General features: G+C 35.8%; 1 protein-coding gene across 14 annotated transcripts in view; it reads left to right on the forward strand.

The window, feature by feature from the left end:
• The window catches only part of RP1 (RP1 axonemal microtubule associated), a 335,045-nt gene that overhangs the window by 258,544 nt on the left and 51,933 nt on the right, over nucleotides 1-24,568 (forward strand). The window contains exon 27 of one of the 14 annotated variants that reach the window (XM_046641558.1): nucleotides 13,210-13,257. The exons of 12 other annotated variants lie outside the window; for them this stretch is intronic. In XM_046641558.1, the coding sequence (XP_046497514.1) occupies nucleotides 13,210-13,242 (33 nt within the window). In that variant the 3' untranslated portion in view covers nucleotides 13,243-13,257. Of the gene's footprint in view, nucleotides 1-4,234; nucleotides 4,317-13,209; nucleotides 13,258-24,568 lie in introns of those variants that run through there. One more of the 14 variants, XM_046641557.1, reaches the window with a different exon arrangement.

Here is a 24,568-nt window from a genome sequence, read left to right on the forward strand (position 1 = left end):
ACTATGAACAATTATTTGTCAACAAATTGCACAACCTAGAAGAAATGGATAAATTCCTAGAAACACACAATCTTCCAAGCCTGAATCATAAAGGAATATAAAATATGAACAGACTGATTAGTAGTAATGAAACTGAATCAGTAATTTTAAAACTTCCAATAAATAAAAAGTCCCAGACCAGATGGCTTCACAGGTGACTTCTACCAAACATTTAAGGAAGAGGTAATACTTATTCTTCTCAAATTATTCCAAAAACTTGAAGAGGAAGAAATGCTCCTGAACTCATTGCACAAGGCCAGCTTACTCTGATACTGAAATTGGACAAAGACACCACAAAAAAGAAAATTAAGGGGCAATATCCCTGATGAACATAGATGCAAAAATTCTTAACAAAACCTTAGCATACTGAATTCAACAATACATTAAAAGAATTATACACTGTGATCAAGTGGGATTTATCTTGGGGATGCAAGGATGGTTCAACATCTGCAAATCAATCAACATGATACACTACATTAACAAAATGAAGGATAAAAATCATATGACCATCTAAATAGATGCAAAAAAGCATTTGACAAAATTCAATATCTACTTATGATAAAAACTCTCAACAAAGTGGGTATAGAGTGAATGTTCCTCAACATAATAAAGGCCATATATGACAAACCCAAAGCTAGCATCATAATTGATGGTAAAAAGCTGAAAGCTTTTCCTCTGAGATGAGGAACAAGATAAGGATGCCCACTAGCCCCACTTTTATTCAACATAGTATTAGAAGTCCTAGTTACAGTAATTAGGCAAGAAAAATAAATAAAAGGCATCCAAACTGGAAAGGTAAAAGTAAAACTGTCACTATTTGCAGAAGACATGATACTATATATAGAAAACCCTAAACAATCCACAAAAAACTATTAGAGCTTATAAATGAACTCAGTAAATTTGCAGGTATAAAATTAACTTATAGAAATCAGTTGCATCTCTATATAACGAATTATCAGACAGAAAAATTAAGAAAGCAATCCCATTTACGACTCCATCAAAAAGAATAAAATACCTAGGAATAGATTTAGCTAAGGAGGTAAAAGACTTGTGCTCTGAAAACTATAATAAATTGATGAAAGAAATTGAAGACAACACAAATAACTGGAAAGACATACCATGCTCATGGCTTGGGAGAATTAATATTGTTAAAATGTCCATGCTACCCAAAGCAATCTACAGATTCAGTGCAATACCATTTTTCACAGAACTAGAACAAGGAATCCTAAAATTTGTATGGAACCACAAACGTCCCCATATAACCAAAGCAACCTTGATAAAGAACAAAGAAGGTATCATGCTCCTTGATTTCATACTATATTACAAAGCTATAGTAAACAAAACAGTTTGGTACTGGCGTGAAAACAGACACATAGATCAATAGAACAGAATAGAGAGCCCAGAAATAAACTGAAATTTATACAGTCATTTAAATTATGACAAAAAGGCAAGAATATACAATGGAGGAAAGACAGTCTTTTCAATAAATGGTGTTGGGAAAAGTGGATGGCTACAGGCAAAAAAAAAAAAAAAAAAAAAAAGAAACTGGACCAATATCTTACACCATGTACAAAAATAAATTCACAATGAGTTAAAGACTTGAATTTAAGACCTGAAACCATAAAAATCCTGGAATAAAACATGGGCAGTATGCTCTTTGACAGCAGTCTTAGCAATATTTCTTTGGACCTGTCTCCTCAGGCAATGACAACAAAAGCAAAAATAAACAAATGGACTACGTCAAACTAAAAAGCTTTTGCACAGTGAAGCAAAGCATCACAAAAAAACAAAAAGGCAACCTACTGAATGGGAAAAGATAATTGCAAATAAGTAACTGATAAGAGGTTAATATCTAAAATATATAAAGAACTTATACAACTTAATATCAAAAAATCACAAACAACCCAATTAATAAATGGGCAGAGGACTTGAATAGGCATTTTTCCATAAAAGACATGTAAATAGCCAACAGACACATGAAAAGATTCTCAACATCAGTAATCATCAGGGAAATGCAAATCTAAACCACAATGAGATATCACCTCAGACCATTTAAAAATGGCTATTATCAGAAAGACAAATAACCAGTGTTGGCAAGGATATGTAGAAAAGGAAACCTTTGTGCACTATTAGTGGGAATGTAAATTGGTGCAGCCACTATGGAAAACAGTATGGAGGTTCCTCAAAACATTAAAAATAGAACGACCATATGATCTAGCAATTCCACTTCTGGCTATTTATCTGAAGGAAATGAAAACACTAATTTAAAAAGATATATGCACTCCTATATTCATTGCAGCAATATTTACAATAGCCAAGATATAGAAGCAACCTGTGTTTATTGACAGATGAATGGGTAAAGAAGATGTGGTATATGTATATATACAATGGAATATTATTCAGCCATAAAAAGAATGAATTATTGCCAATGAATTATTTGCAACAACATGAGTGGACCTAAAGATCCATTATGCTATTATGCTAAGTGAAAATAAGTGAGACAGAGACATACAATTACTGTGGGACTTTCCTTATACGTGGAATCTTAGAAACAAATGAACAAAGAAAACAAGACAGAAAAAGTCTCATAGATACAGAAAACAAACTCGTGATTGCCAGAGGGGGAGGGGGTTGGGAGGTGGGTGAAATAGCTGAGGGGGATTTAGAGGTATAAACTTCTAGTTGTAAAATAAATGTCGTGGAGATATAATGTACAGCATAGGGAATATAGTCAATAACATTGTAATAACTTTGTATGGTGACAGATGATAGCTAGACTTATCTTGGTGATCATTTTGTAACGTATATAAATAGCAAATCACTATGATGTAACCCTGAAATGAATATAATATTGTATGACAATTATATTTCAATAAAAAATAAAATAAAATTTTATGCTCTGTAAAATGGGCAAAAATAACTGTACCTATCTAAGAGAGTTATGAGGCTTGTATGGAATACATAAAATCAATGTAAGATATTCAGCACAGAGGAGGGCACATAGTAAAACCTCAGAAAATTTTAAATATTTTTATTGTATTTGGAAATCAAATGAGCAAAGAGTTTCAAGAAAGAATAGGTGACTGTTATGGATGTGTCCCACCCAAGGGAAGTTGAAATCCTAACCATTGGTACCTGTGAATATGATCTTATTTGGAAAGAGAGTCTTTGCAGATATAATTAATATGTAAATTAGCATGAGGTCATACTGGAGTATGGCAGGCCCTTGGTCCCATATGACTGGTGTCCTAATAAGAGGGGAGAAGAGAGACACATAAGGAGAACATCATTTGATGACAAAGGCAGAGATTGGAGTGATGCAGCTGTGAGCCAAGGGATGCCAAGGATCGATGGCCACTACCAAAGCTAGAAAGAGGTGAGGAAGGATTCTATCCAGCAGCAGAGGGAGCATGGTCTTACTGATGCTTTGATTTCAGAATTATAACCTCCACAGTGGTGAGAGAGTACATTTCTGTTCTTTTAAACCATCCAGTTGTGGTGCTTTGCTCTGGCAGCCCTAAGGAAATAAAACAATGATTAACAGTCAATCAGATGCTTTACAGTAATGGAGAATGAAAGTGAAAAGAAGATGGATGAATTTTCCAATGAGAAGGATGTTAGTGGTTTTCAAGAGAGCTGTTTTACTAATCTTACTGAGAGAGATGATAGGGAATTAAAGAGTCTATCATGGTGTAAAGAGAAATGGTGGCTCTAGATATGGAGGCACTTTCCCCTTAAGTTTATTAGTTAAAGAGAGGAACAGGTGGTTAGAAAGAGGTCACAACAGGGTAGAGTAGGGCTCTCAAAGAACAGAAAATTGTCCATTTTTTTAGTGGGGAGGAGAAGATGGCAGTGGAGAGACATTTTTGTATATAAGATTGTTGAAGAGAGATAAGTGTTAGAGTCAGATCCCTTAAAAGACAAAGAGATCCACTGATTTAACCACTACCAAGAGTACGATTAGAGGAAGAGTTTTTATAAAGCAGGAGGGAACCTCTTCATACTCTTTGAGACTAGAAATTAGGATAAGAAATAGATATAATAACAGAAGTTAAGATAGAAATAGAGTATAATCAGTTTGGCTAAAACACTTGTTTTGAAAATGTGAATTTGTTCTAACACAATGATATATTCAGGGACAATTTGAGCATAACTGGAATTTCACATTTGCTTATTATGCACATTTCACCCACAGGAAGCATTTGGTGAATGCATAAAACTCCACCCAGCTGAACCTGGTCACATAGGACTATAGAAACCACACACACACACCTCAAACAGCTACCAGCTGCATAGATGTTTGAGGTGTAAAATGCTACATTTCTTTGAGATTAATTGATTAAAGTTTTTTTAATGATTAAATCCAGGAAGACCTTGGTGATGTTATTTGCTACTGTAATATAAAAGTAATACGATAGCAATGAAATCATAGATTTTAATGCTATACAAATTTGGTAATTATCTTTAATTTTAATTAAAAAAGAAATAAATCTCATACTATCCCAAAAATATTCATTCAAAATCATTTATTGAGATGTTCTTTGCCAGACACTATGCCAAAAATTTTAAATTTTTCTTTAAGGTTTATATATATTTATAATATATTTATATATTTATAATTAAAGTGGGTTTCTTGTAGACAGCATATAGTTGAGTCTTGCTTTTCTGCTCTACATGGTAATCTCTGTCATTTAACTGTGTTTAGACCATTCATATTTAAAGTAATTATTTGTATGATTGGAATAAAATCTGCCATCTTGCTACTTGTTTTCTTTTTCTTCCATTTGTTCTTTCTTTCCTTTTTTTATTTTTCTGCTTTCTCTGGGTTTAATTGAGCTTTTTAAATGAATCAATTTTAACTCCTCTATCAACATTATTCATACATTTTTTCTTTTTCTTTCTTTTTTTTTTTTAACTTTTTAGAAGTTGTCCCATGGTTTACAATATCCACTTTGAAATAATCTGAGTCTCATTTCAAATATTATACTATTTCACGTGGAGTGTGATTATCTTAGAACAGTGTTAATTTTACTTCCCATCTCTTGTATCATTATCATCATACATTTCACTTTTACTTATGTAGAAATATGCAACATATAATTCCACATTTTGCTATAAATAGTAAGTTATCTTTTAGAGAATTAAAAATGAGAAAAAAGAATATTTTATTTTACTTTTATTCATTTTCTGACACTCTTCATTTCTCTGTGTAGATCAAAGTTTATGACCTATACCATAATTCTTCTGTCTGAACAATTCCCTTCAATATTGTTTGTTGAGTATGTCTGTTAGAAAGGAATTCTCTCAGTTTTCGTTTGTCTGAGAAAGGATTTTTTACTCTCTCGTTTTATTTTCACTGGGTAAAGAATTCTTGATTACCAGGGGATTTTCTTTCAGTATTTGAAGATGCTACTCCACTGTCTTCTTGCCTGCATAGATTCTGACAAGAAGTCTGCTATAATTCTTATCCTTTCCACTGTTCATAATGTATCTTTTTTCTCTGGTTGCCTTTAAGATTTTTTCTTTGTTTTTGGATTACAGCACCTTGTGCTTAGGCGTGGTGTATGTATGTGTTTTAGTGTTTATCCTGCTTAATGAATTTCTTGGGTTTGTGGCTTGATTTCTGCATCTAATTTTTTAAAAATTTAGCTATTATCTTTTTCAAATATTTCTCAGGCCCTGTTCCCCTTCTGGGATTCCAATTGTGCATATATAAGAACATTTTCCTATAGCTCTTGGATGCTCTGTTCTATTTTTCTTTTTTCCATTTTTTTTCTCTTTGTGTCTCATTGGCCTGCCTAAAAATTCATTGATTTTTTTCCTTGGCCATGTTGAATCTGCTGATGAACCTGTCAAAGGAATTTTTCATCTCTTGTTACTGTGTTTTTGATTTCTAGAATTTTCTTTAGTTCTTTTTTATAGTTTCTAATTGTTGTATCTAATCTTGTATGTCGTCCACATCTTCCATTAGATACTTAAGCATGTTAATTATAATTATATTAAATTCCTTGTCTGATAGTTTCAACATCTGTGTCATATCTAGGTCTGATTTTAATAATAGCTTTGCCTCTTTGGATTGTGGTTTCCTCATCTTTTTCCATGCCTTGTAATTTTTTGTTGAAAGCTGGATGTGTTGTATAGAACGTTGGATACTGAGGTGCATTGTTTATGCTTGGAGATAAGCACACCTTCCTCTGCTGAGCATTTAGTGTAGGACTTTGTGCTGGTGTAATTAGTAGTTGGATGGAGATTAAAGTCTGCTGTTGCTATAGTTATCCTCAGTGTATCATAGTCTTTATATTCCTTTTATAATACCTTGTGTTTAGGAGGTAGCCTAATTTGCCAGAGAGTTTTTCTCAATGTTTACTTCCCAATTGGCTTGAGTCTCCCTACTTGGATTTGGCCCTTCTGCTCTGTCTGTTGTAGCTCTTGCAACTGTACTGCAGTTATTTTACTAAACGCTTGTCAATGTGGTGATGAGAGGGTAGGGGAGGCATGTTCTCTGATGTCTGATTAAGCCTCAGTCTTGGTCAGGTGCTGTGAACCTTCACAAACCTTCCTGCCACTCTCCACATAGAGTAAGTCTAGCCCATATTTATTCCCCTCCCCCAGGGTCAGAGGTTTTGTTTTCTTCATGTTTCAGCTGCAGTGGGTTTCCCCCAGTGCCCTAGGTGACTGTTTTCATTGCTCTTCTCTCTTCAGATTAAATCTTCTGTTCTGAAGGGGTGATACGAGAAATAGGTCTGGGAAGACTTTCAGTGACTGCTGTTCCTCCTCCTAGCCAGCACCAGGAAGGAATCTTCCTTAGTGTTCTCCCTAATCTTTCCTGATAAACGGCTGGTGGAGTTTCTGTAGGAAAAGTCTGTAGGAAGGTACAAACTCTTATGATAGTTCACACCTAGCCTTCAGCAATTTGTTGAAAATTTCTAGGTGAATTATTTTACTGACTTACATGAAATCTGTAGGCATCTGCCCCAAATAAGCAAATATTGGGTCTTTTTTCTCCCTGCAGAAACTTGTCTTTCTCTAGATTTTGTGTTCATCTTTTATTCTAGAACGCAGTTCTCAAGAAAAGTCATTAATTTATAGTTTGTCCAGGATTTTATTTCTTGAAAAGATGAGAGAGACACTCTTTCCACCTCTCTACCTCTCTAAGCTCAAACTAGGAGTATATATATGTGGAGGCAGATTTATTTAGTACCTTTTTATTAGATTTTTTTAGAAACATAGTCACGAAAGAGCTAAAGATAATATATAAAATTTAAAAATATATAAAGCCTCAATAACTGGTTGGGCAAATAAGATGTTATTCAGAAACATAAGTCCACAATGCTCCATTTTCTCTGAGAAGAGAATAAATGACATAGACTGTAACAAGATAAATTAAAGTCATATTAAAGAAAGAATATCTAAATAATAAAAATAAAATAGACTTGGACTAATCTTTATTTTGTTTTCTTCTTCTCTGACATTATACAATAACTGGGGCATTTTTAGTATGTCTTGATTTAGATGAAACCAACCTATACATAAGAGAATTTACCTTTTAAATTATAAATAGACTGTTTAATCATAATGTTCAGTAAAAAAGTATTAAACATTTAAGAATATAGGTTTTTTAGTAAGAAAAAAAGAGAAATACCTTTGAATGTCAATTTGGAGGAGGGAGACAAGGAAACCCCTATCAAAGTTCTTAGAAAAGGTAGAATAAAATCTAAACAAAATTTTCCATCCGGTTTCTCAAAAAGCATTTCAGCAAGACCAAATTGTTTCTTCTCTCTAAAGATAGGGTCTTCAAAGGATGTTATTTATTTCAATATAACTCAGCAAGTGTTTATAGAGTACACACAATATTTTCAATACTGTGCTAAGATCTCCGAAAGGTACAGAACTGTGAAATAAGAAACAGTCACATTGAAGAGAAAGGACATGCACATGAAACAGATAAGATGCCAGAAATTTTATGAGTTGGTGCCTCATTAAGCAGCTTAGATAAAAAATACTTTAGGTGCTCAGAGAAAGAATCTCCAGTTCTCTTGGGACTGGCTAAAGCAAAATCTTTTATAGCTGTTGACTACTGGACCTTTTAGCTGGGATGAGGGTGTGTTGGAAATGTCGTTCTATAATAGCAAGGTAGCTTACTAAGCTCAAGGGAGAAAAGAACTTAGTCTCTCTTTGGATTCCTGGCTCAATTTTTCTCTGTGCTTCTTTTTGCTTCCCAAATATAAAATTATCAACCCCAAACTCAGCAGCAATTATCCCTTTCTGGAGTATTCCCAACATCTTTTTAAACATGCCAGGCAACCAAGAATACAAAATATTATTTTAAAAAAATCTCACTGAACACTTTGGCTTATTTTTTAGTCTAATCAGAGTTGAGTTATCAAATTAGTTTCATAGCTACTTTGAAGATCAGTGTGATACATGAACTGGGGCTCTATATGAATATGTTACTCATTGTCTCATGGAGAGGATTGGAGAGAGACACATGGATAGAATCTTGGGTTGTTGATAAAACAATTAGATATCATAGGTGAATATAGGAAAAGGAGATGATTAATAATACCAGGGGTTATGAAGTCTCTCCTAAGGACCATAAAAATTATCCTGACCCTAGTAACAGTTAATGGATTTGATATAACTATAAGGACTCACATAAGAAAACTAAGGGCCCAGAAAAACATGTGACAAATAATGGAATTACGCAGTATCATCCCCCAAATGATATTTGGGAAAGGATGTTGTCAAATAAATTCCTTTAAAGAATTGCTCATTGTATAAATAAGAGATATTTATTTCCATATACTATTATGAAATGATTTCTAGGATATATTATATAAAGAAAAAAAGTAGAGAACTTTTTTTTAAGGAAAGGGATGTTATATGTATATATCCACATATGTACATATATGTACACACATACATATTTTTAAATTAAAAAATAAACATTTAAAAGATATAAGATAATAAGTGATTACATATGTGGGAGGGAGGGCTGGGTCAGAAGGGTCAGGAAGAGAAACTTGACTTCTTTGAATAAACTGTGTTTTGTGGCTTTGATTTGGAAACACAAATTTATGTGTGTGTTTTTTTAAAGTAACCCTTAAAGAGAAAGGAAAGTGAAATAAATGAAGCTGTGTATCTAGATGATGTAACCACATAGCAAGGAACTAGTCCAAGTGATTTTAAAACCTAGTGATTTGACTGTATAACCCTAGTATGATATACAGTAATTGTTTAGTTGGTGGTAGTTTTGATACTGATAATCTGAGACTGTTGTATGTATAATGTGGGATACAGCATATAAATAATTATGTTAGTGTCATCGAGAACCACTTAAAATTCACTGGTTCAGAAAGGCTAACAAAACGGGTATGGACAAAGATTTACCAAGCTAAAAGAAATAGTAAGAAAACAATGGCTGCATTTCTGACAACAAAAAGGTTAAACCCAAAACGCATTAAACGAGATAAAAGAGGAAACTTTGTAATGTTAAAAGCTTTATTCCACAAGGGAGATAAGACAGTTATGAATACCAACACATCAAACAACACAGCAAACACCCATATTAAGCAAAAACTGCAAGGAGATACGAGAATTTAAATAGAAACCCACTAATAATAGGAGACTTTAATATACACTCTTATTTCAAGACAGATCAAGTAGATCAAAATCAAGCAATTACACGCAAAAAAATCTAAACAACATAATAAATAAGGTAGATCTTTTGTTTATATACCAAACACTACACCTTGATAGTAAAGGATATTTCCTCTTTTCAAATGCTCATGGAATTGTTAACAAAATTTGGGTGCCAGTAGAAATATTTGTGGAACTTTTTTATAAAGATGCTTGGGTTTCACCCTTAGAGTATCAGTTCCGGGGCCTGAAAAACTGCTCACATTGTTCTGATCTTCATCAACATCTGAAGAGCGCTGACAAAGGAGACAGAATCAACAAAGTACATTGGCAATGTTTTGTATTTGAGAGAAAACTGAACAAAATATTTGATTCTGAGAATGTTTCAGATCATCCTGGATACAGAGTTTTTATAAGCATCTTTGATTTTTTTCTCCCAAGACCTTTTAACCATCTTCTGAATATTGTTTCAGTAAATGTATTCATATATTAATTATACCTAGCTGGTTATTTATTCCTAATGCTAAACTATCTTTCATAGGAAATATCTATATTACACCAGGATTATTTCCTTGAATATTGGGCTCTAGAATAGGAGTAATCAACTTTTCCACTAAACTAGAAGTCCAAAAATAAAATAAAACAAATGATGGATCAGGATGAAATGAACCAATTCCATGAAAGATACAATTTGCCAAAACTCACACAAAAAGAAATAGACAATCTGAATAGCTTATGTCTATTAAAGAAATTTAATCATTAATTAATAACCTTCCAAAACAGAAAGCACCATTTCAAGATAGAGTCACTGGTGAATTCTACAAAACATTTAAGGAAAAAACGATATCAATTCTCAACCATTTCTTTCAGAGAATAGAAGCAGAAGGAATGCTTCCTAACTCATTCTATGAGGTCAGCATTATTGTAGTACCAAAACCAGACAAAGACATTACAAGAAAAGAAGTCTATAGGCCAATATTTCTGATGAACATAGATGCAAAAATCCTCAGTAAAATATTGGCAAGTTCAACAATCTATAAAAAGATTTATACACCATGACCAAGTGGACTTTATCCTATGTATTCAAAAATCAAATAAGGTAATCCGTCACATCAGCAGATTAAAAAAGAAAAACCACATGATCATATCAATAGATGCAGAAAAAGCATTCAATAAAATCCAATACACATTCATGATATTCTCAGTAAACTAGGAATAGAGGGGACTTTCTCAACTTGATAAATAATATCTGCAAAAACAATTCAGCTAACACCATACTTAATGGTGAGAAACTTGAAATTTTCCACTAGTATCAGGTACAAGGCAAGGATGTTCCCTATAGTACTGATCTTCAACATTTTACTGGAAGTCCTAGCTAATACAAATAGAAAAGAAAATGAAATGAAAAGTATACAGATTGTGAAGGGAGAAATAAAACTATCTCTGTTCATGGAGGACATGATTGTCTATGTAGAAAATTCAAGACAATCAGCAAAAAACCTCTTGAAACTAATAAGCAATTATAGCAAGTTTGCAAGATACAACGTTAATATACAAAAGTCAATTGCTTTCCTACATGTTAGAAATGAACAAATGGAATTTGAAGTAAAGCCTACAATACCATTTACATTAGCACTCCCCAAAAATGAAATACTTAGGTATAAATCTAACAAAATATGTACAACACTTACATGAGGAAAACTGCAAAACTCTGATGAATGAAATCAAAGAACTAAATAAATGGAGAGATACTGCATGTTCATGGATAGAAAGGCTTAACATTGCCAAGATGTCAGATCTTTCGACCTTGATCTATAGATTCAATGTAATCCCAGTCAAAAATCCCAGTGAGTTATTTTGTGGAGATTGACAAACTAATTCTTAAGCTTATATGGAGAGGCAAAGGGCTGAGAATAGCCAACACAGTATTGAAGGGGAATAACAAAGTTAGAGGACTGACATTACTTGACTTCAAGACTTACTATAAAGCTACAGTAATCAAGACAGTGTGATATTAGTGAAAGATTAGACAAATAGATCAGTGGAAGAGAAAAGAGAGCCCAGAAGTAAATCCATATAAATATGATCAATTGATACTTGACAAAGGAGCAAAGGCAATATAATAGAGCAATGATAATCTTTTCAGTAAATGGTGCTAGAACAGCTGGACATCCATATGCAAAAAAAAAAAAAATGAATCTAGATCCAGCCCTGATGGCCTAGTGGTTAAAATTTGGCATGCTCTGCTTTGGTGGCCTGGGTTCAATTCCTGGGCATGGAACCATACCACTTGTCTGTCAGTAGCCATGCTGTGGCAGCAGCTCACATAAAAGAACTGGAAGGACTTACAACTAGAATATAGAACTATATACTGGGGCTTTGGGGAGGAAAAAATATATATATATTTTAAAAAAATGAATCTAGACACACACACTTTTCACAAAATTTAACTCAAAATAGATCATAATCCTCAATATAAGACACAAAACTATAAAAGTCCTAGAAGATAATATAGGAAAAACCCTAGATGACATTGGGTATGGAGACTTTGTAGATACAACACCAAAGGCATGATCCCTGAAAGAAAAAATGGATAAGCTGCACTTTGTTAAAATTAAAAACTTCTGCGATGCAAAAGACAATGTCAAGAGAATGAGACTAGGAGAAAATATCTGCAAAAGATACATCTGATAAAGGACTGTTGTCCAAAAGTGTACAAAGAACACTTAAATCTTGACAATAAGAAAACAAACAACCTGATTAAAAAATGGGCAAAATCCTTAATGGAGACCTTACCAAAAAAGATAAACGGATGGCAAAGTAGCATAAGAAAAGATGTTCTATATCATATGTCATCAAGGAAATGCAAATTAAAATGAGTTATCGCTACATACCTATTAGAATGGCCCAAATTCAGAACAGTGATAACTCCAAATGCTGGTGAGGATGTGGAGCAACAGGAACTCTTATTCATTGCTGATGGAAATGCAAAATGGTACAGCCATTTTGGAAGACAGCTTAGCAATTTCTTACAAAACTAAATATACTCTTTCCATATGCTCCAGCATTTGCACCCTTTGATATTTACCCAAAGGGGTTGAAAAGTTATGTGCGCAAAAACCCTGCACGTGGATGTTTATAGCAGCTTTATTTGTAGTTGCTCAAACTTAAAAGCAACCTAGATGCTCTTCAGTAGTTGAATGGGTAAATAAACTGTGGTACATCCAGACAATGGAATATTATTCAGTACTAAAAATGAATGAGCTATTAAGCCATGAAAAGACATGGAGGAAACGTAAGTATATATTATTGAGTGAAAGAAGCCAATCTGTTAAGGCTACTTACTGTTTGATTCCAAATGTGTGACATTCTGGAAACAACAAAACTATGGAGACAGTAAAAGATCCGTGCTTGCCAGGGGTTGAGTGGTGAGAAGGGATGAGTAGGCAGAGCACAGAGGATTTTAGGGTGGTGAAAATACTCTGATATTATAATGATAGATACATGTCATTGTTTTGTACAAACCCATAGAATATACAACACCAGGAGTGGACTGTAATGTAAACTATGGATTTGGGGTGAGTATGAAGAGTCAATGTAGGTGCACTGATTGTAACAAATGTACCGCTCTGGTGGGGACTATTGACAATGAGGGAGGCTCTGCATGTGTACGGGAAGAGGGTATATGGGAAATCTCTGTGCCTTCCCTTCAACTTTGCTGTGAACCTTACTTTCTCTAAAAAAAACAAGAAAAAACAATGGTATCTTTCACACTCATGATTTGAATATTTTTATGCTGAATGGCATTACCTGTTGTATATTTTCTCCTATGAAACTGCACGGAGTTGATTGAACTTGGTCAGAAAAAGTGACCGCGTTTATACAATTGGAAAATACAAGCAAGCTGGTTGGACCCTCTGTGTTTTGTCAATACATTAGTTATGACATCCCTGGCAATGACCCCAGCTGCGTGCTCAGGTAGTAGAAATGTTTTTCATTCCCCTAGATTTCTTTCATGTCCGCAGGTGCCACACAAGGCAAATGAATGTTGTCAATGATTTTCAGGCTGTTAGAGAATTCAGCCATTACATAACGCATCTGAAACTTTGTTAATGATGGGTCCTTATGTGTACCTCACCAAGTGTTGTTTCCCAGCAGCCTCCAGGATATATGTTAGGTGCTAAAAGACAAACGCTGATTTTTCTGAGTGGAAACCATCTTGCTCTTGTGCAGAATGTTTGTGTCTAATACAAAAATAGAAGAAGGAAAAGAATACACTGTCTTTGTTTTGTTTTTTGTTAACGTAGTGTCAATTAGAGAGCTTAAAGATGAACATCCTCTCAATGTAAGATCATAGACATTTATGTTAGGTATGGCTGATTTAAAAATACAAAAAGCCATCTTCTCTTTATGAGGTTTCGCTGGCTACATCCTAGCAAAGAAGTGTAACTGTTTTTTGGCGAGCAGTATGGCACTGGTTTAAAATTTCAAGAAGAGTTCTCATTTTTTTTCACCCCCACATCTGTCTCATGAACACAATTCCTAAAGTTCTAAACCTTGTTTTTTGTGAACATATGTGCTTTAAGAGCTCATAACTTATATAATCAGGCTTACAAGTTATTTGGTGATAGTTTTGAAGATAGAATTAGAATATTAGCCATCATAGAAACCTAAGCAATGGCTCATGTATTCCCCTCCATTTCCTTCCCTGTATTTTTATTAAAAATATTTGTTCTTAAGAAATTGTTGCTAGCAATGGGTGAGGAAGAACATTCAGTGCCTTGAGGGGAGATGGATAGTTCTCCTCACCTTGAGACAGTACCGTTGTTAAGGTTACTGAATGCTGACTATGTGGTGCCGAAAATAAGTTGGAGTGTATCAATTTAAGTTGCCTTTGGCTTTAAAGTCTGATTTGCCACAGAATTATGTTTTTGAGAGAAAAAAAGAATACAATAAGCAAGTTCTTGGTGGCAGAGATGTCTCATTCTTACTTGCATGATAGAGTGTCAAAATTAGTATTTATTGACCATCTGCAAAGGGCCAGATTTGTTTGAGGTATTCTACATATGTCACCTAATTAAGTTTTATCCACCTGCTATGATATAGGCTGCAAAAGAGCAGGTAACTTGAAAAAGAGCAATGGGCACATATATTTGTGGGTCCAGGTCTGTCAAACTCTGTCAGTCTTTCATTATACTATGTTGCCCATTGGGTGTTAGAGACTGAGGTATTCAAACAAGTCTCCAATAACACGTCAGAAGGATATCATTTTTCTTCAAAGAGCAAACTCTTATGAACCTGGAATGGTATTTTCCTCTTTTTAGTCAGAAGTAGCCGTGGTAGTTACATGGCTAGAGACTTACCTTGCTAAAATGAGGCACAACCATCTCACTAAATCCATTCACTCCTTTGACTGCATGAGTATAAATGTGTGATTATTGAATACGCCATGTTTCTGATACTTGTCTGCTCATTCATTGGGGTTTGAGTTTATCTCTTAACTTAGAGAGGTCCCTGGGTGTAGCGCACTTGTATTAGTCAGGATTTTCCAAAGAAACAGAACCAACAGGATGCACATTCATTAGACAGAGAGAGAGAATGATTTATTTTAAGGAATTGGTTCATGCAATTGTAGAGATGCAAGTCCAAAATACGCAAGATAAGCCAGCAAGCTAGAGAGCCAGGAAAGAGCTGATGTTGCAGTCTAAGTCCAAAGGCAGTCTGGGGAGGTCAACCTTTCGACGGATTGGATGAGGCCCACCCAAATTATGGAGGACAGTCTGCTTTACTCAGTCCACTGATTTAAATGTTAATCTCATTCAAAAAATACCTTCACAGATACATCCAGAATAATGTTTGACCAAGTATCTGAGTATCATGACCTGCCATGTTGATACATAAAATTAACCATCATAGCCCTGAAATTTCATCTTCAACAACCAAATGAAGAGGAGCTTATAGGATGTAGAGTTTATTGTACCTCCTCTCTCAGAATCAGGAGTAGCAAAATGTTAGCCACTTGATAATCCTTCCAGAAGCCCTTGCCCTCATTAAACTGAGGTCTGCTGCATGGACGTTTTCTTCATTCCACTAACTAGCCTGACTTGCCCATAGCTCTGTGCAAGTTTCTCTTAGGATGCCTAGTGTGAATGGAAGAAGATGCCAGTGCTTTTTCTTCTTATCCAGCATCACTCAACTGCTAGAGTGTGAAGGTGGACATAGTTACATCCCCTCACATCTTACACTGATTTGTCGTCAGTCTAAGCTTTGAATGGTTTTGATTTAATACTGAGGTACATAACTTGTGGATGGTCATAATCCAGATCTTCTGAGAATGTCAGGTTATATCATGGATTAAGATATCTAGTTAGTCATTACAGATCATGTTTCCATCGTTAAGATCCTTAATAAATCAAGAAGATGTGAGTAAAGCTCTCCTTCCTATTCTTTACTTTTCACTTGGATTCATTCTTTTACCATTTCCTTCTCAAAAATCTTACTCCTGCATGTGTATAACCCTCTAGAATTTGGGAGGATCTGATACACAAACATTGAGGTACACTTGTTTATATATTTGTTCTTCTTATCTACCTGAAATCGCTGTCCTAGTGTTATTAGAATAGTCCTTGACGGTCACACCCCATTCAACCTAAATCAACTTCACAGAGTCCACTAAAGTTTGTAAATTCTTTCCATCTGCCAATGTTCTCTGTCTTATGGTACAAATAATTAATAAATATCATTACATAATACTAATGAAGAAGACGAGCTATCCGTGAAGCTAAAAGCTCCAGTTCTAGCAAATGTTTGAGTAGTTTTAAATTTATCCAAATGCTTTCCCTTGGCACTTCAACCTTCATTACTTAAGAGTTTACCTACATCTTCTTGTCTATTTCTAAACTCTGGGCAATCACATTTGTTTCCTTCATTGCTTTACCTGGAAAGGAAGATGGGTCTATATAAGATGAAATTTGTTTTTATTAACTTGGAGAGCTTTCTGAAGTTTAGAAGGACATACAGCTTGTTAACACCGTATGCTATCATAAATAAACAACTCATATTCTTACTCATACGTTCTCTTTCTTCATTCTGCAATGCAAAACCTGGATCAGGATCAGTGGGAGTTATGTATATGCTTCCAAAAGAGGTCTAATTCTTACAGGACATCAAAATAGCCTGGGAAGACAGTATCAGCAAAAGAGGTTCAGTGGAAGGGATGGAGTCTACTGCTGGCACTCAAATTATGTAAAAAACAGATTCATGCAGTATGTAAGTAGTAGGGGACTGTGTTGTTCATAAAAGCCTTAAATTCAAACATATTCCCTGTATTTATTTCAACCTTGTGCCAAAAAGACATACTGTACATAGAGATGACTGTTTCTTTCACAGCCATTGTACTGTAAAAGAAATAACAATCCATTTTGTTTGGTGGCTTTGCTAGGGAAAAAATAGCACTCCCTCCTAGAGCAAACTGTGCAACATACCTTGATGCTGAGAACGGCATGCATGACATTTGAAGTGATTAGGTCGATGCTGAAAATTAAGTAGCAACTTCAGCTATATTACTTAAGGTGGGAATAGGAAAGTCATTTGTGATGCAGTGTGATAGAGCATTTTCTTCTGTATTGCAGTGTGAAAGAGAAAGCTGAAACGTTTGACAGTATTCCAGTTGGCAAACGATAGCATCTTAATAAGTCAATACCGCTGAGAGTTCAATGTGAAAGCTCATCTGAAAGTGAAATATATTGATGAAAGCTCAGACCAATGAACACTATCACCATGCTAAACAGAGTGTACATATGTGCTTGGAGCACGTATATGAATAACCTTTCAAAATAACGTACACATCTGACCATATGCTCTAGTGAATGCTGTTAAAATCTTTGCCATGGTTTTCAGAAGGAAATAAACATAATTTACATTTGGCGCCAGCATGAACTTATAATTATCTTGGGATAAAAAAGATACTGAGCAATATTTTTAAATGACTTGTATGCTAGAATGCCCTGCTTCTCATAAGGCAATCAGTGAGAGGGGAGGGGAACTCAGGTGTTGCTTTGATATCAGTATAAAGATTTTTTAGGAAGAGCATTTTCTGAACATTTATCATACTTAGTCCTATTCTTTGGGCAATTATTTCCTTTTATATAGTAGCTGATCACTTTTTAAATGGATTTTCAAAAGTCCCACCATTCTATCTTTAGCTTTTTGCCATTATTATTATTAAATTTGGTTGTCAAAGTGTTCTTCCTAGAAACACTCAAATCCCTTTCATAAGCATGAAGCCTCTTAAAACTCAGCATATATTGAATTATTTTTCCCTTCTATTGGAAAACAGTTGGAAATAAATCAACTGTTAACTATTGCTCCCAAGTAAGTCCCACAAAGATCTGTGTGCTCCTTTCTCAGAAAGATGAATTTCACATTATGGCAACAAATGAAACTTGTAATGCCTGCACTGTTTCTGTGGAAAATCTCTGTTCAAACACTGTGCTGGCTTCCTGTTTAATGTTTCTACTAGAGAAGAGAGAAGGATGTGTCCAGCATGACGTGGAAGGTTCACAATTGTGTATCACCACTGCCAATCATAGAAAAGAGTGTGAAAGGTGGCAGCGTCCCATGCCTCTGGTTTTGAAGTAGATCCTGTTAGCAGGCCAAATCTCTATTTCTGCCACCCCAAATGATAAGAGGTTCAAGTGTGCACAAATGCAGGAAAAAAATGATAAAACCCACATGCAGAGGGCCAAACCCAGCGTGGTTGTCTTAGTCCATTTGGTCTGCTATAAAAAACTACCACAGACTGCGTGGCTTATAAACAACAGAAATGTACTTCTTACAGTTCTGGAGGCTGGAAGTCTGAGATCAGCGTGCCAGCCTGGTCAGGTTCTGGTGAGAACCCTCTTCCAGATTGTAAACTGCCAGCTTCTCATTTTATCCTCACGTGGCAGAAAGAGGACGAGAGAGCTCTCTGGGGTCTCTTTTATGAGGGCAGTAATACCACCCTCATGACCTTCTGACCTCCCAAAGGCCCCACCTCCCAAAACCACCACATCAGAGGGTTAGGATTTCAACATATGAATCCTAGGGGACATAACAGTGGCAAACTTTGAATGCTGTGAAATGTAGTTTTGTATAGAGAATGAAGAGATTGTAAAAGAAACCCTTGCTGAACGGTCTCTGGGTTTCTTGCTACCCTAAAATGCCCACCTCTTGCTTATTTTAAAAGAACCAAAATAAGGCCTAGCTTAGGGCAGGGACAGTCCCCTGATTGTGACGAGCACGTAACATCGGGTTCTGTCCATTTGGCTTTGTTGTGACATGCAGATGGGCAGCCTGCCTTGCAGTTGTCACTGCTTCCAACCTAAGCCAGGCTCGCATTCTCACGTCTGCGCTTCTGCAACATCCATGTCACAGGGCTCTCCTGCCAGAGTTTTTCCTGTAATCGATCATTCCCAAACCCACCTTCAGCATATCATCATCAACACTATTTGTAAGTTTAATAATAAAGTGTGCTATTCCCTGACACCCTAGACTAGCTTCAGTCAACATTTGATCTCCACAGCCCCTCTTGCAGTACCCATTGCATCTGTAACTACCTTTTTAAGATCTGAGTCCATGTCTGAGCTGTATGCTTCCTGAGGGAAGGGGTCATATGTGGCATATGTATTATATTGTCAGTTCCTCAGTAATCAGCACGGGCCAGGCACAGGCCCTCAAATATCTGTGAAGTCGGTAAACTTGAGAGTGACAGTGACGTCTAAACACAGGTTTCAAAGTTTAGATAGTCCCAGCCATGTTTTTTTCTGGAGGAATCCAGGCAGCGGTTCAAAGGTTTCGTGGTGGGGAACACTCTCCAAAGTTTCCATGTTTTAATTCATTCAAGTTAATGCTTGATCTTGACATTTTTCATTGAACTCAGGATTGCATAAATAAACCCAAATGGAAAGCTCACTTACAACACATGTCCTCCCTTTACAATATCCAGCAAGGCTCAGCTTCTGGTTATTCCTCACCAACGACCTGAATTGGAATCTTAGGGAGGGAGCTCAGTTATAATTGAATAAAAACGTTTAAAAAAACAATATTTGTAGAGTCAGTTTCAAGAACAGTTTGTATCCTCTTCTCTGAAACTAGTCCATAAATTACAGTGGGCACAACTGTGTTATATCAAGACCAAGAGAAAAACTTACAGATATCATCAATACCATGAGAAATAGGTACATTTGTCAGATTTTTTTCCCTTATAAAATGCCCATATTTCCTGTCAGCTATATTGGTTCCAATCATCTGATAATACACAGATTAATGTTCAAACATCTCATCCTCATGCATGGCTTCTCAAAAATCAACCTTAGAAATATCTATAAGGCTTTTTAATTTTATTTTGTCTTTGCTTCCATTTGTCTTGCTTTGTCTCATAAGTACATGTTAATTTTACATCTCAAGAATAAGAATAGATTCTCATTTACATGACTCTAGGTACTTCTGTCTCTCCCTCCCTCCCTCCCTTTCTTTTTTACATCTACCTAACTACCTATCTATATCTATCATTTATCTATTGAATTAGAAAGTAAAGGATGTAGGAATGATATTCTCAATAATTTTCCAAAGATTCAAGCTATAGTTATTTCAGTTTCTTAAATGTCTGTGGTAACTCATTCTTACTAATCCATCTGGCCAACAGATTTTATTGGTATCGACGCTTCTGTGTCACAAGTCAAAATTTAGTTTTAGCTCTCATTTTTTGTGAGAATCTTATTGTGGGTAATGGTGAGTAGGTGTTAAGGGGAAACCCAGTCCAACTTTTATGGCTTGCAAGCCAGGAAAATGAATCACAGTTCAAGCATGAAAGTGAAGCCTTAGGCATTGAACTCTAATTACACCTATATTGTCTCTAGCAGTTTCCTAAGTCTAGTAACAGTGGGAAATCAAATCACTATCTACATGGTTCCCATGGAATAGTCTTCATTCTTCTTGAGCTGGACTCAGAGACTGAGTTAATTGACAGCAACCTAGCATGCTAAGAAAAGAACTCCAGACCTCAAGTTTGTCACACTGCTTTGGGAGACTGAGTTTTGTGAATGGCCTTCCTGGACACCCCAGGGATGTATCTACTCAGTGGCTCACTGTGCCCTTTCCTCTGTAGACTTCTCTGCCTTCAGCTCTTGGACAAGGTCAATTTCTGGCCCAGGACAGAGTGACTTCTACTCCATTCATTTGGTCTATTTTTTGTGTCATCATGCCTGCACTTTACCATAGTGTAGCATCAGCATTTACAAAAGTGGTTAACCTTTGCCCCAAATGCAAATAGAAATGCAGTGCCATTGAAAAACCAGGCCCCTGCTGGGATTGCACAGGAGCAGTTGAGCGGATGCTGTCAGCCCACTTAAACTTAGAGCACGACGGGAAAACTTTCCCACTCAACAAACGTAAAGACATTTTGATTTATTCAGTTTTAACATCATTTAATCATTTATTCTTGCAAACAAATTACTTAATTCCCTGGAAAATACTGTAGAATATTGGAGATCTGGTCCTTATAGGTACAGTCATGCATGCATACTCATGCACATGGCATTCACACATTCACTCAGTAAGCACAGACCATGTCAACACGGGGGGTGATTGATTATGTAGGAAGCGAAGGGTGGGAAGGAAAAAACAAGGAGCTATTTCATTTACGCATTCATACACCAAGTGTGTTTGCTGTCTCTGCTTTGTTTTATTTTGTCTTGTTTTCTTATGTGGACCAGGTTGACCTCCCCTGGGAGAATTGTCCGAATGTTTCAGTGTGCTGTGGGGTGGAAAGGACATACATTAAGAAGTCCAGTCATCTTCAGTCAAATCCCTGCTCTGAAATTTAGGGGCCACAGGGCTTTGGGAAAGATCACCTTCCTCTTTTGCAAAATAGAGAGAATTATGTATATCTCATAGGGTTGCTGTAAGGATTTAAAATAACATATAAAGTGTTTGTAAGAGAATCTCCTTCCCTCAACAAACAGTAGTCTGTGTACTTGTCACTATTGTTTCACCAGATAAACCTCTTGAATCTTGACTTGATTTTGGTTGTAAGACCAGGTTAGTTTTAAGTGAAAAATCCAAAATTCTTCTTATTGTAATTCTGAAAGTGGATTTATGAAAGTCTCCGAGATACTCATGGAAAACTAAGAATGAAGAGAGTCTTAAAGTGACATCCATTTAGAATGAATGAGCACTCAAAATAACTCCAAAGTAAAAAGCAAAGCCCAAACAAATCTCAAAAAGTAACTGTACTGTCCCTTGGAAATATTTCAAACTGTAGTACCATGTAGCATGGGATGGATGGTAGTTTCTCTGTCTGTTGAGAATAAGGTGCATGATGGGTCACCATTAGAAAATATAAAACCTGTTGTATTTTCTCAGAGTTCACCAAGTAACTTCTGGAGTGAGTAGGCCCTGTAATGGGACGCTGTGTGTTAGCAGGAGGCGACATGGAGGTTAGTTTCCTGATTTGCCCCATGAAGTAAGGGCCCTGGTTCTTGTGCTTTCAGAGCTCTCTCTCAGGGGTGCTGGTTACTCATCACTCTTTCACTTGGCAGAATTTTAACTGTTAAGTTGACATTTGATGCATTTCAAATTACTTCAGCTACTTTGTTCCTCTCTTTGGAGAGGTTTTCTGTTGATCACAAAATGATGGTGCCCGTGGGCCCATTGAAAATAGTGGAAATTCTGCCCAAGGAGAGAACCTCAGCATATGGTCTAGCATTTCTTTTGTAGTTTACGTAATTTGACAGACCCCCATACCTCTCCCCTCCTCCAACTCCACCACAGAATTCTATCCTTTGTGACTGAATTGTTGTTACATAAGGCAGGCAGTTTACAGCAGAACTATTTTCAAAATATTTTATGACATGTTTGTTGAATGACGCTAAGACTTAGAAAAGCTTGTTGTCTAGGTCTCAAGTTCAAATCAAGCTTTAAAACTCTCTTCTTCAGAGGGACATGAGGAAACCTTTGGAGGTGTTAGACATGTTTATTACTTTGATTTTGGTGATGGTTTCGTGGGTATATACATACGTCCAAACTCATCAAATTGCATATATTAAAAATGTACAGTTTTTTGTATATCAATTATATCTCAATAGAGCTGTTAAAAAATAAATTAATTTGAAACTCTTCTTATACTTTTATTAAATTAAAGAAACAGCCTATTAACCATTACTTAATATTTGCACCAACCCAAGGAGAATGTTCACTTTCAATATTACAGCCTATGAGTATGTCCAATATTGATTTCTTGTACTCCAGACAATGTAGATTGATAAAAATACTCCTGATGTGAGATGTGAATATTGAAGTGGTTATGAGAGAAGTCTGGAATTTTCTTCATGGTCTGGGATGGTCCATTTGTAGACCTCTTAATGGCAGACAGATGGACTAGACAGCAGTGCAAGCTGCTTTCCAGCCCTTTAACACTTGCAGCATTTTTACAACACCAAAAATATGTGTGTGTGTGTGAGAGAGAGAGAGTAAAGAATATCAGTTCTAATATTTTAAATTTTAAAAATAGATGCCTGCCTTGAAGTTCTATTTGCTAATGTTAATATTTTTCAGACCAATAGTACCTGTTTGACTCAGTTATAGCTAATTATTATAATGGGGATTCACTTATGTCTAGACACGAACATTTTGCCTTTTTCTTATGGTATTATTACTTCAAAAATTTTAATACAACATGAATATCAACCTGTAGCAAACTGACATATCCCAATTTGACCATAACACTGAGTGTTATAGATCTCCTTCTTGTCTGCTAGCTTTGTGACGGCTGCTGAGTCTTAACTCTGTCTTTCACAGGTGTAAATGTGAAACCCGGGGGGATCTGGCTTACAAGGAAAGGTAGTTTCTTAAAAACAAAACCCTTACTCTCCAATTATAAACAACCTCAATGAGAGAAAGGGGAAAAGTATTTGATAAAGTCACTGTGACTACCTAGAGATCTCTTTGGTGAACTAAAATTTTGAAAGAAAATTTTGTTCTAAAATGCATAAAGGAGCAAAAATAAAAACACGTAAAAACAAATAGCATGAGTTTTAAAAATAGGTCTCCATAAAGCTAAAGCATTGTACAGCTGGAGACCTGATAGAAAATGCTAATGGCCATTAAACACAAAGATGAAGAAAGGAAGGGACAGATTCCCTGCTTGGGTCAAATGAATAATGTGAACCAGAAACAGAAAAATGTAGAATTGCTGAACTCTGCCGGGACTGCAGTAAGAATAACCTCCAACCTGGAAATATAAAGGCAAATAAGGTGGACCTTCAGCTGAAGAAATCGAGGATGTAGTCAGATACTATGTGGCATAGAACATACCTCCAGGGGGCCGGCCCCATGGCTGAGTGGTTAAGTTCGCATGCTCTGCTTTGGCAGCCCCGGGTTCGCTGGTTCGGATCCTGGATGCGGACCTACACACTGCTCATCAAGCCATGCTGTGGTAGCATCCCACATAGAAGAACCAGAAGGACCTACAACTAGGATTTACAACTATGTCCTGGGACTTAGAGGAGAAAAAAAAAAAAAAGAGGAAGATTGGCAACAGATGTTAGCTCAGGGCCAATCTTCCTCATCAAAAAAAAAACTTTAAAAATTCCAGCTACTGATGGAATTATACCTTAAAAAAAAAACAACATACCTCCAAGTATATTTGGAATCCTCCTTCCCTCCATTTCTATTTTCAGCACCCTAGTCAAGGTCACCACGTTCTCTCACCCAGAGTAATCTACCAGTCTCTTAAATAGTCTCCTTGCTTTTGCTTTTACTCCCTTGCAATCCCTCTTTTGCAAAGCAGTCAAGAAAATATTTTTTTTTAATATTTATTTATTTATTTATTTTTTATTATTTTTGGATGTAC

The sequence above is a fragment of the Equus quagga genome, chromosome 16 (genome assembly GCF_021613505.1).
Source record: "Equus quagga isolate Etosha38 chromosome 16, UCLA_HA_Equagga_1.0, whole genome shotgun sequence".
NCBI classification, from domain to species: domain Eukaryota; kingdom Metazoa; phylum Chordata; class Mammalia; order Perissodactyla; family Equidae; genus Equus; species Equus quagga.